General features: G+C 43.2%; 1 protein-coding gene and 2 non-coding genes across 4 annotated transcripts; all 3 read left to right on the plus strand.

The window, feature by feature from the left end:
* Positions 1 to 2,734: 2,734 nt before the first annotated feature.
* Positions 2,735 to 6,315, plus strand: LOC112893532 (tubulin beta-4 chain). 2 transcript variants are annotated; one of them, XM_025960914.1, is made up of 4 exons: positions 2,735 to 2,799; positions 3,419 to 3,834; positions 4,587 to 4,856; positions 5,402 to 6,078. In XM_025960914.1, the coding sequence occupies exons 2-4, from the start codon at positions 3,441 to 3,443 to the stop codon at positions 6,076 to 6,078; spliced, it is 1,341 nt and encodes a 446-aa protein (XP_025816699.1). In that variant the 5' UTR covers positions 2,735 to 2,799; positions 3,419 to 3,440. The 2 variants fall into 2 exon arrangements, with proteins under 2 accessions (XP_025816699.1, XP_025816700.1); XM_025960915.1 differs by lacking the exon at positions 2,735 to 2,799 and having other exon boundaries at positions 3,441 to 3,834; positions 5,402 to 6,315.
* Positions 6,316 to 9,424: 3,109 nt separating this feature from the next.
* Positions 9,425 to 9,497, plus strand: TRNAR-ACG. Its single transcript has one exon. It is a non-coding gene; the product is annotated as a tRNA-Arg (tRNA).
* A 747-nt stretch (positions 9,498 to 10,244) lies between these two features.
* TRNAR-ACG lies at positions 10,245 to 10,317 on the plus strand. Its single transcript has one exon. It is a non-coding gene; the product is annotated as a tRNA-Arg (tRNA).
* Positions 10,318 to 12,261: the final 1,944 nt, after the last annotated feature.

A 12,261-nucleotide genomic window follows, 5' to 3' on the forward strand; every position in this document is an offset into this window, starting at 1 on the left:
GCTCCCCGCCTGCTGCTCCGTATCCATCGCCACGCTTGTCACGTCTCTGTGGAATGACCAATCTACCCCCTGCGTCATCTTTGGCCAGCTCCTGGCGGCACGGAATGCTCCTTGCAACTTTTGTCCGCTAAACAATTCTGAGCCGAAGTTAGTGCAGGAGTAGTACACAGTTATCATACCTATTATGTTTTTTCCTTAAAATGTCCATACCTAGGCCACGTTTAGATTGCAAATTTGTATAATATTTGGAACTTTTTGCTACTGTAGCATTTTCGTTTGTATTTGACAAATTTTATTTAATCATGGTCTAACTAGGCTTAAAAGATTCGTCTCGTGATGTACAATTAAACTGTGCAATTAGTTATTTTTTTTTACATACATTTACTACTCCATGCATGTGTCCCAAAATTGATGTGATGGAGAGATAGTGTAAAAATTATAACATTTGGAAGCGATCTAAACGGGGCCCTATATGTTGGTAGATATGAGAGGAAGAGAAACGAGCTCTAACAACCACATCCGCTCTAGTTAGCTATATACAATCCAATGAGCCCCCTTTTGCACTGATGCTTCACTGATTAGAAACAACCATTGTGCTAGGCTACACGAGTGTGGCACCATCCAGCACCCCTCTCCACAAACAAGGATGGCATGTTTCTATGCTTTTTGCCTCCATGCCTAGTCGACACCACTGGACATTGCATCCCTCGTTGATTCTTCTTTTTGTGTACTTTATGTATGTATACGTATGATATATGCATATTGACTTATTGAGGTCTCGGTACAACTACAACGAAACATCTTATGAAAACCTTAACCTTTTTTATGCTGAAATGAATGTGTCACTTTTTCCTTCTATATTTTTTACCTTAATACATAGTTTTGCATATGAGCATTGGTTTTTTCATATCCCTCTTATTCATACGCCCTTTTTTCCTTATTATGGTTGGTTTGATAGAACCCATTTTTGCCTCTACCACGTATTTGTGGCTATCTCCCATGCTACCACAAACAACAAGAGCTTTGATTGCACTATGCCGACACCTAGGGTGCTACTACTACCATGCACACCATTACGTTGCAAAATAAAAACTATCTATTGTTATTTTTTCACCTTCCTTTGTGGTAGACAACACTACCCATCACCACTTTCTTCTTCGCCGTCTATAACTGATAAGTGGCCAGTTTCATCACTCATCAGATTCTCATTATATAACGCGCTTAGGTCCCAACCCAAAGGTGGCCGATCACTAGTATTCTACCATGACAAAGGAATGAACATTTTGCCACTATTACACCATGAGCAAGGCACCGCCCTTGATGACCATCTCCTCCACTTGCTTCATCCCTTCATATTTGGCCACTACTTAACTGCCCAAACCTAGATAGAGATGGAGGTCCTTTGTTTTGATCTATTTGTCAGGGTTAGATCGTCATAATTCCGCAAGGAAGCTACCCGTAGGAAAAACAAAGTCGGACTTCTACTACAATTTCTCTGTGATCCTACTAGAACTCTACCCTATAATTCTACGAGGAGGACTCCTACCTACCTTGTAACCGACAACTAGTAACCCGCCCCATAGGATATATATAGGAGGGCAGGGATATCTAGATTTGCAGAGCAGCCAACAGGCAACTCAACATCCAAGCGCAGGACGCAATATACAATATCCCAAACAGGATGTAGGGCATTACGCTACTCTTGCAACTCGAACCTGTCCTCGCTTCTACCTTCAATTTTCAGATCCGGTGATCCCTCATCAAATAATCTCTTACCTTAGGGTATCCCTAGGTAGGCTGGCAGTGAAAATACCGACACTATTATAATACAATTCCTAGTTTTTATGCAAATAAATAAAGTATTTGCTTCTCAATGTAAGAGGCAATAAGTACTATATTGTAGTTCAAATAGTTTGTTCTTTGAGTTTCGTTTGGGTCTAGTAGTGTATGGAGTCAACGCTGTAAGAGAGAGTTTATATGTATATCTGGCATGCTATAACTTGGTAATTAAAATGTTTCCTTAATTTGGTTGATTTTTAGCTAAAAAGTAAGCTAAGATATGGAACTCGGTACATTATAAGGAAATTAGCACGAGTGTAGTAGTGACAAAAATCTAGTCAGATCATTAAATGTTAATTAGATAAATTATACTCATTACACATTAACATGGTCTCCAAAATATAATTTTAACTAGTAACTTTTGTTATTTTTTAAACATAACAAAAGCATATTTTTACTTAACTTTATTTCGAGACACATCTGTTCATACTATTTTAAATATCAAACTTGACATATAAAAATAATTTAGAACCATAATTTGAAATGATTGATAAGGCATTTCAAAATCGAAACACACGTACCATTCTCGTGCCCCCATAGCAAAATTACGATACGAAACGGTAAAACGGGGCAATCATGGATGCCGCAAATTCAAAAGGCAAACAGACGCCGAGACGCGCCCGGGGCAGTTACGTCACACCGCAACCTCCGTTCCGTCCCCGGGGGGCAACCGCGTCATTTTCACCGGCCCGCAAGCGGACACCCGAAAAATTTCAAAATCCAAGCGCCCAACGGGCCGTTTTCGAACCCGACGCGGCCGGCCGTTGATGGAAGCGATCGGACGGCCCTGGGCGGCCGAGGCGCGGCGTGGGAGGGAAGGCGGCTGGGCCGTCCGATCCGCCGCCCTAGCCCCCCGCGCCCACTATAAAACCGCCCCCTTTCTAGGGCACTCGGCCATTTCATTTACCCCACCCCTCTCGCCCCTCTCTCCTGTCCGGACGGCCGACTAGCTTCTGTGAGGTAAATGCTGCGAAATCCTTGTCCCATTTTTTGTTCCTACCACCGGATTTTTGTGAGATATCGGGTTCTTGTCAGTGTTCCCGTGGGGTTTTTTGGCTTGTGGTAGCAGATTTGGGGATTTCTGTAGGTTCCATTTTTGTGACGGTTTGAATTTGGCGGCTGGATTTTGCGGTTCGCTTCGCTGCTGGCGCGGCTACTTTTGCATAGATCTGCAGCGCTCCAGATTTGGTCGGACGTTGATTGTCAAATCATATATCTCTCGGATGGGGATTTCAGTTCTCGGTTCTTACTTGGAATTTTTTTTGGGGGGGGGGGATGCGGCTTTGCTCATAGGGAGTTGCTTCGCTGCGATATTCCCTTGAAATTTCTGGTAGATCTAAGTCTGCTCTTCACTTGCTCTGAGAGATGCTATCGCCAAGGTTTTGAGGTTTCTGCGACCCAAAGATTTTTTTCATTTTTTTTTGAAATTTCGTCGCATTTTGTGGCCGGATCTGTTTGATTTGGTGCTCGAGCTAGTGATTGGTCTTCAGATCTGTTCCTCCAGTCTCATTTCGGAGTAATGTCTCCATCGTTTTCTCGCCACTAACCACATATCCCTTTGCTCCCCTCCCACCTGCAGCTACCTACCTTGAGATCCAGCCATGAGGGAGATCCTCCACATCCAGGGCGGCCAGTGCGGCAACCAGATCGGCTCCAAGTTCTGGGAGGTGGTGTGCGACGAGCACGGCATCGACCCCACCGGCCGCTACGTCGGCACCTCCGACCTCCAGCTCGAGCGCGTCAACGTCTACTACAATGAGGCCTCATGCGGCCGTTTCGTGCCGCGCGCCGTGCTCATGGACCTCGAGCCCGGTACCATGGACAGCGTCCGCACCGGGCCCTACGGCCAGATCTTCCGCCCCGACAACTTCGTCTTCGGCCAGTCTGGCGCTGGGAACAACTGGGCCAAGGGCCACTACACTGAGGGCGCTGAGCTTATCGACTCTGTGCTTGATGTCGTGAGGAAGGAGGCTGAGAACTGCGACTGCCTCCAAGGTTGATTTCTTTTCAGCATCCTGAAATGCTTACTGTTATTACCTTTTGACCTGAAAGCTCACTGTTAATTATGCCTGTGTAATTGCTTTGATGCTTGTTAGATCTGCTAGGAGCACTTTTAGATTCTGTGCTGTTTGTTGCTTTTTGGAAGGCGTGATCATGTGATCATTTAGCTTTTAAGTATGCTTGCTTTCTATTTTTAGTAGTGTAAATATTTTTTTTATTGCCTAGTCCTTGTTTGCATCTGATGATCTTTAGTGTTCTATAATGTTGATTCCAGATGTTTACACTCCTCTTGTCTCTGTATTGTAAAGCATGATACTTCTAGGATTCACCCTTATGTATTGCAGGATCTACTTTTACTGCTGCCCGTCATTGATATATGCTAGTACTGTTAAGTGCAATCACATGAGCCTCTTCCTGAATATATTTTCATGTGGTTTGTCTAGTGTTTTTATACACATATTACTTGATGTGGTTTGATTGATGTTTGTGGTTTGGTTTCTTTCATATTTTAAAGACTATTTAATGGTTTAGATATGGGTGATTGGTGTCTGCAGTATATGTTTCTCTTGCTTGATATTGGACCACACATTCCTCTTCTTTGTGATAAGAAAAGATAACACGTGAAACTGTGCATCTAGTTTGTGCAATGATATCTTTCAAGATAGTTTGTAGCCTTCATTATAACTATATTTGCATCTAGATTGTTAGGCTGCAACTCATGGATTTATTTGATTTTCTGTGATCAGGCTTCCAAGTTTGCCATTCCCTTGGAGGAGGCACTGGATCTGGAATGGGCACGCTTCTTATCTCAAAGATCAGGGAGGAGTACCCTGATCGGATGATGCTCACTTTTTCTGTCTTCCCTTCGCCCAAGGTCTCAGATACTGTTGTTGAGCCATACAATGCAACACTGTCTGTGCATCAGTTGGTGGAGAACGCTGATGAGTGCATGGTTCTTGACAATGAGGCTCTTTATGACATTTGCTTCCGCACTCTGAAGCTAACCACTCCTAGCTGTAAGTTGATTTATACTCAAGCTTAATTATCCTGATCTGAAATGTGCTAGCCTTGTCAGACAGATTTATGCTCTTGATGTTGCTGTACTTGGTTACTCAAATCAGCTCTTGTATGTTGTACTGGTAGATCTTGATATGGCCAACCATGCAAAAAAAGTTGATGTTAGTTAATGTGTTTTGCACTTGTCCTATGCACCAAACCAACTCATTACTTCGCCATCTTCCTGTCTTCACCAATGAGCTGGTTTAGTCTAATGCAGCCAATGTACATAGAAATCATGTTCCTTGTTTGTCTTTACCAATGAGCTGGTTTAGTCTAATGCAGCCAATGTACATAGTACTCCTTGGCATGGCAGTAACACATCTCAATTTAACAGTGTTTCTATACTAATAGAAAATTAATGGTGCTTATTTAGACATTTGCCATTTCTTATGTTGTGACTATAATTGTGCACTTCAAGAGTAATTGTGGTCTTTTTTGAACATATATTAGCTGTTATATTGAGGTTCTTGTTACTTTTCTGACTTGCTTTGTTTCTGAACAGTTGGAGACCTGAATCACTTGATCAGTGCTACAATGAGCGGTGTCACTTGCTGCCTCCGGTTCCCAGGACAGCTGAACTCTGACCTGCGCAAGCTTGCAGTCAACCTGATCCCCTTCCCCCGTCTCCACTTCTTCATGGTCGGCTTTGCGCCACTCACCTCGCGTGGCTCGCAGCAGTACCGTGCCCTCACTGTCCCTGAGCTGACCCAGCAGATGTGGGATGCAAAGAACATGATGTGCGCTGCTGACCCGCGCCATGGCCGCTACCTCACGGCCTCTGCCATGTTCCGTGGCAAGATGAGCACCAAGGAGGTGGACGAGCAGATGATCAACGTCCAGAACAAGAACTCTTCCTACTTCGTGGAGTGGATCCCCAACAATGTCAAGTCCAGTGTCTGTGACATCCCGCCGCGCGGCCTCTCCATGGCCTCCACCTTCATCGGCAACTCCACCTCCATCCAAGAGATGTTCCGCCGTGTGAGCGAGCAGTTCACTGCTATGTTCAGGAGGAAGGCTTTCTTGCATTGGTACACGGGTGAGGGCATGGATGAGATGGAGTTCACCGAGGCTGAGAGCAACATGAACGACCTTGTGTCTGAGTACCAACAGTACCAGGATGCCACCGCGGATGAGGAGGGTGACTATGAGGATGAGGAGGAGGCGATCCATGACGAGTAAGGTGTCCCATGTTGTACCCTCCGGATCCTGGTTTGCTTTCAGCTGGAGCTTGCCTATGTTTGGTTATTGTTATTCGAGTATTATGCTGAGTATGTAGTAAGTACCTCCGTGGTAGCATGCTGCATGCTACCGCTTATCCTCTTTCATCGCCAGAAAGACATGTTCGCTTGCACTGCTTGATATGCCATCGCGTATATGGGAGGAGTATTGGGATTATTGTATCTGCTTGCTTGTTCGTGTGATGGTTGTTCCCTTTCATTGGCGAATTCTTCTTGAGAACGCACTCAATTAGAATTCGATGCATCGATCTTTGTGTGAAATGAAGCCATAAACAGTTTTGGAGCTTGTGCTCTGACAAATCGAAGTATTTCCTCGCTGGTGCCGACCGTTCCAAGGGACGGTCTGGCAGAATCGTCGTTGGTGCTTGCCAGCGTCTGATTTTCGTCTGCATAACTTGGGATGATTCAGGTAGCAGATTTCCGTTGCGCTGTATGGACTTGAGAAGCTTCAGATTGCCTGGCACACATACCGTGGCTCAGGAACTAGAAACCTGTTCTTTACGTCTTTTTCTTACAAGAGGAATCCCTTTTTTTTAAAGCTCCACTACGAGTTACTGGACCACACTAAGTTTTGGGAATCTGAAAGGTAACTTCTCTCGAAACAAGAATATCATCACTACACCTAAAATCAGGTTTTGATGCATATGATTAAAATGAGATTATTATACTATCAAAACGACATCTTTATGCAAAACAGTGCAAAGGTTCATTATCCACATTTGTCGAAGCGTATGATCTTTTTTCCTATAAAGTGTAGAACATGTTCTGTCTCTTCTCTCATATCAAAAGCAAGGTTGCAGTAACGTAAGACAAGATCACAGCTGAAATATTACTATAAATTTCGCTCCATTGCTTTGATTTATCTGTCGCATGAACCGGTTACAACAACTCAATATCAAGACGAACCTATACAAGTACATAAGTATGAATCACTCGCCCATAATCTGATTCAATAAATCTAAAAAATATAAAGAATCAGAACTTAGAATCTCTGCAACCGAGTGACACTTCTCCAGAGACAAAAACATGCCGCAGCCTAACTAGAGGACGGCGAGGCAGAAGAACGCGACCCCCGGATCAACCATCGGCTTCGCGGCCGCCGCAGCGGCTTTCGCTCCGGCTCCGAGCGCCGCACCAGGCGCGGCGGCCTCTTCGCCCCCCACGACCAGGCCACCGTGGGGGCGGGAGCAGGACGCGGAGCCTCCCCGGCGGCGCAGGGCGAGGCCGCGCTCCGCGACCGCGGACGACCACCCGCGCGCCGCGTCGGCTTCCTCCCGCCGGGCTGTGCCCCCGTCGCGGCCCCTCTTCGCCGCGTCGCGGCCGCGCCGGCGCGCGAGCTCCTCCGCAGGGTCGTCGTAGTACCCTGCCAAGGCGGCGATGGCGCCGTCGATCGTGAAGGCGAAGGCGCTCGCGCGCAGGAGCGGGGTCCCGTCAGCGGCCATCCTCGGCGGCGGCGGGATCAAGATCGGACGGGATCGCGGTTGCAGGGGACGTGAGTGTCCGCGAGGCTACGGTTTTCCAGGATGGCGGGAGAGTGGGACGGGAGACAGTGAGGTTGGGGTTGGGGGGATCCAACTATATCGGGGCCTCGCTCGACGACTCGAATCCGGGTCGAACTCCACTCCGGCGTTCGAGACGGTGACGGCTAGGAACGCGCATGCGCCGCGGCGGTTTCGTGAAGCCGGTGTGGAGGTTTTTCCGGTATGTCTGTTTCGTGAGAGCCGGGGCAAGCGTGTTATTGATTCCGATTAGCAAATCTTATTTCCAAAATCCATTTTTTTTAGAACGGCGGGAAATCTAAGCTGGACTATCAGAAATACCGAACAACTTGTCAGGAATTAATGAAAAGCAGTGGATTCTTTTATTTTAGCGGAAAGCTGTGGATTCTAAGACCTATTCGATTCCTCGGGACTGAACTTTAATCCCGTCCTATCAAATATTTGGACACCAATTAGGAGTATTAAATATAAGCTAATTATAAAATTTATTGCATAAATGGAGACTAATTCGCGAGATGAATCCATTAAATCTAATTAGTCCATGATTTGATAATGTTATGCTACAGTAAACATGTGCTAATGATGGATTAATTAGGTTTAATAGATTCGTCTCATAAATTAGTCTTTATTTATGCAATTGGTTTTACAGTTAGCTCATATTTAGTCCCTCTAATTGGTATCCAAATGTCCGATTTAACCCGGACTAAAAATTAGTCGCTGGATCCAAATAGGTCCCTGATTCCCTTTTCGTTGAGGTGGAATCAAATACATCTTAAAAGATGCTCCAGTTAGTCTCATGTAATTATCGATACACAGATGGCTTCAATCGATCACTTTCTGTAAATTTAATTGGGCTTGGTCCAATTTTATCCAAATTAAAGTTGAGGAATGGTTAAATTCCACATGAAAAGTTGAGGAATGTGGACCTTTGCGCGCATGAGCCGTGAAAATTGGAGAAGGTGACGAACCGAGTGGTGCGGTGCAAGGCTTGTTTTTATGTCGTTGCTGCGCTAAGAGAATAGAAAGGATCAGACAACAATTGCAACAAGTTCTTACCTCCTTTAACAATTACTCAAATGTAGGTCATTTTATCTTTTCTATAGATTCTCATAAATTTTACTAGACATCTAAATACATATCAAATACTGTGAACCTATAAAAAATCAAAATGAACTATATTTTGGAACGAAGGGAGTATACAATAATTGAGAGTATATTGGTAAAATTATACAATGTCAAATTATTTACATCCAATAACTGAGATCAATATCATTTATTTGTCATTGTCTATGAGTTTGTTAATGTATCGATTGGCTGGTTGCAGAGGTTGCTACACAAGAATGTTATATTTACTACTGAGCACTGGATATTGCGATAGCTAGTTTTTGGATATCTGTTACTGTAGTGATGACAATGAAGTTCAATTTAACATTGTGATAGCTAATTTTGGGATGCAGTGTTAATTGGAGCATCTTTGCTACTAAGATGTAACAACAAAAACCTCCACTAGAAAAATGACAAAGAGTTCTAAACTTAACAAGATTCAACGACACGGTTCAAACAGTGTACCAACTTAGCAATCCCCTTAGCCTATAATTTGCTCGTTTTATGGACAAAGAAAAGGACCGACATAGTTACCTGCATTCGCTGACGTTCTCGCCCAAAGGTTTCGTCAGATAGTGAGGCAACATGGCAAAAGTACCGCCATATTGCGCATTGCGTCGCATATGAGGCCCGGATTAAAGTTAATTGTTCAAGTAATAGGCCCGGGTAATCAGAATGTGCAGTGACTCCGTGGCCCAATGGATAAGGCGCTGGTCTACGGAACCAGAGATTCTGGGTTCGATCCCCAGCGGAGTCGTTATAGTTAATTTTTTGCCTGTATTTAATTTCCCTACAATTCGAGCAATTGCAACAGAAGGTGATTAGGTCAATAATCTAGGAAGTTACAAGACAAGATAGTTCAAGCTTTTTTCCCCCAGTAACCCTGGAAAGCACCCACAACCAGATAAAAAAAAACTTGTATTCTGAGCACCATTTTGCTTTGCAGTTTCATAAAAAATGATCCTCAAAAGTCCTGAGTTCTATTAGCACTGGAAATCAGGAAAAGAATTGCCTGTCCAACAAAATTCCAATGAGCAGTTCGAGAGACAACTGAAATTAGAAGGGAGTAATAAACTCGCCAAAATAGAGTAGAACTTCAAAAAGGATGAAAGATACTAAAAGCACACATATTTGTGTGTTGTGAACAAAATAACAGAGTAAAACGCTCATATGTTAAACACACATACATGGGCGCAGAGTAAAAAATCAGAGGAATTTCAATTCCTTTAAGATGATAGAAACGGTTATAATTTGCAAACGTTGTAGCAACTTAGCAATCCTTACTCCTTAGCCTATAATTTGCTTTTTTATAGACAAAGAAAAATCTTACATAGTTACCTGCATTCGTTGACGTTCTCGCCCAAAGGTTTCGTCAGATAGTGAGGCGACATGGCAAAAGTGCTGCCATACTGCCCACGCATCGCATTCTAGTTAAGTGGTTATGAGACCCGGATTACTTAAAATAACATAATGTTACTAACTGAGGTGCAGTAAATTTGCAGTTGACTCCGTGGCCCAATGGATAAGGCGCTGGTCTACGGAACCAGAGATTCTGGGTTCGATCCCCAGCGGAGTCGTTATAATATAGTTAAGTTTTTGCCTGTATTTATTTTTTCCTACAAGTTGCACAATTGCAACAGAAAGTGATTAGGTCAATAATCTAGGAAGTTCCAAGACAAGATAGCTCAAGTTATTTTTCTCCTAATAACCCTGTAAAGCATTGATACTAGAAGTACACATATTTGTGTGCTCTGAAAAAAACAGAATAAAACACTCATATGTTAAACAATCAAACATGTGTACAGAGTAAAAAATTAGAGGAATTTCAGTTCCTTTAATATGATAGAAACGGTTATATAAATGTGATATAACATTATGTGAATATCTGAATGTTACTTTGATAGCAGCATTCTTTCAGTATGAGGAGATACTTATTGGTGGCATTAGTGTCCAAGGTCGTTGGGTAAACACAAGCTCTAACAAACTTTTCTAGAGCATGTTTATCAAAATCCTGCACATAAAGAAACACATTTGTAGTACTATTGACCCTTATGATTATTAGCACGCCAAGGTTCTTTGATATCAACTGAAGCCTGGCAGGCTGGCTGTAGAAGATGAACTGCAGAGCATACATTCACTGCATGTTTACTGTAATTTGTGAACCGCTGTCATAAAGCAAAACTACCATATTTGCTATGATCACATATTCTTCATTTTGCAACGAAGTTGCAGCTTTGTCCAAGATTGGAGCGAGCAATAGACACAATCACACAAGACAATGGTGTATAGGACTCAGGCAGAACCTTCTTAAGATCAAGGAAGTTTTTTATTCCGGTATTTTCATAAAGCATGCAGTCAATCATTCATTTATTTTTACAACACTCAGCAATAGACCGTAATAAAAGTGCCACCAAATGGCTCAAATAAGCGAAAGCAAACACGATGAAAATTAGACTCAAACACAAGGACTGTTAGTACATTTCGCCCATGCTTGGTAAAGATCTCCATAATCGTTGCTACCAGGGTCTGGCATGCCCATTTCATCCTTTCCCTCAACTCAAGCAGAACTGCAACAGAATACTACGTGTTCATGAACTAATCCTCAGAATTGAGAAGGCAACAAAAAAACATCATGCATATATTAGAAGACTAGGTTGTGTGAGACTAAAATTTCTTTAAACAACTAATTGTTGTATAAGGAGCTAACATTTCTTAGCAGAATTGAAAATAACGTCATTAAGATTGTCGGCAGCGACTTTCTCAACAGGTTGATCGCTAACTTCTGGAACTGGAGCTGACTTATGATAAGGTTCCAAGGTACCATCCTACATAAAAAGTGGCACATGTGTCAAGGTCAGTGGAGTAATTACTTTTGATCCTCCATAGAAATGATGATAAACAGCAGACAGTGGACACGGCATCATTTAAGGACTAGGTCTTTGAACCAGGGTAAGATTTGATCAGGCTCCACATTTGGTTTCATGTATGTCGCGGTAGATGCTTCTATGAAAATGAGGGGCACCTCAATTTTTAAAATACTGCAATATTTGCACCATACATTACTTGGATTATTATTTTTTAATTAGGAAAGTAACTAGAAGAATAACTGTAGGGAGTCATCAGAAGAATAAATAGTTCAAGTTTTTTAAGAAAACCTGGAGAGCGACTTGTGGGCCAGAAACATCCACCATTGTAAAACCTATGTTCTTTGGACTATATTGCTTGGCAGTTTCAAAAAATTGATCCTTGAACTCTCGAATTATGTCATGAGGGGATCTCAGGAAAAGAATTGCCTAGACAACAAGGTTCCAAACAACAGTTCACGAGTCAGCTCAAATTTGAGGGAAGTAACATATATATGGGCCAAAATGGAGGTGCAGGAACCACCTAGGATGGCTTTGGATGCCGAGGAGTGGTCAACAGCCGCAGAACTTACAGTAGCCTTGCCCTTGCCGTTGCCATTGTTATCAGTTATGGAACTCGGAGCATCCTCGGCCGACTTGATTTCAGTAGATGCAGTA

The sequence above is a fragment of the Panicum hallii genome, chromosome 5 (genome assembly GCF_002211085.1).
Source record: "Panicum hallii strain FIL2 chromosome 5, PHallii_v3.1, whole genome shotgun sequence".
In the NCBI taxonomy this organism is placed as follows: domain Eukaryota; kingdom Viridiplantae; phylum Streptophyta; class Magnoliopsida; order Poales; family Poaceae; genus Panicum; species Panicum hallii.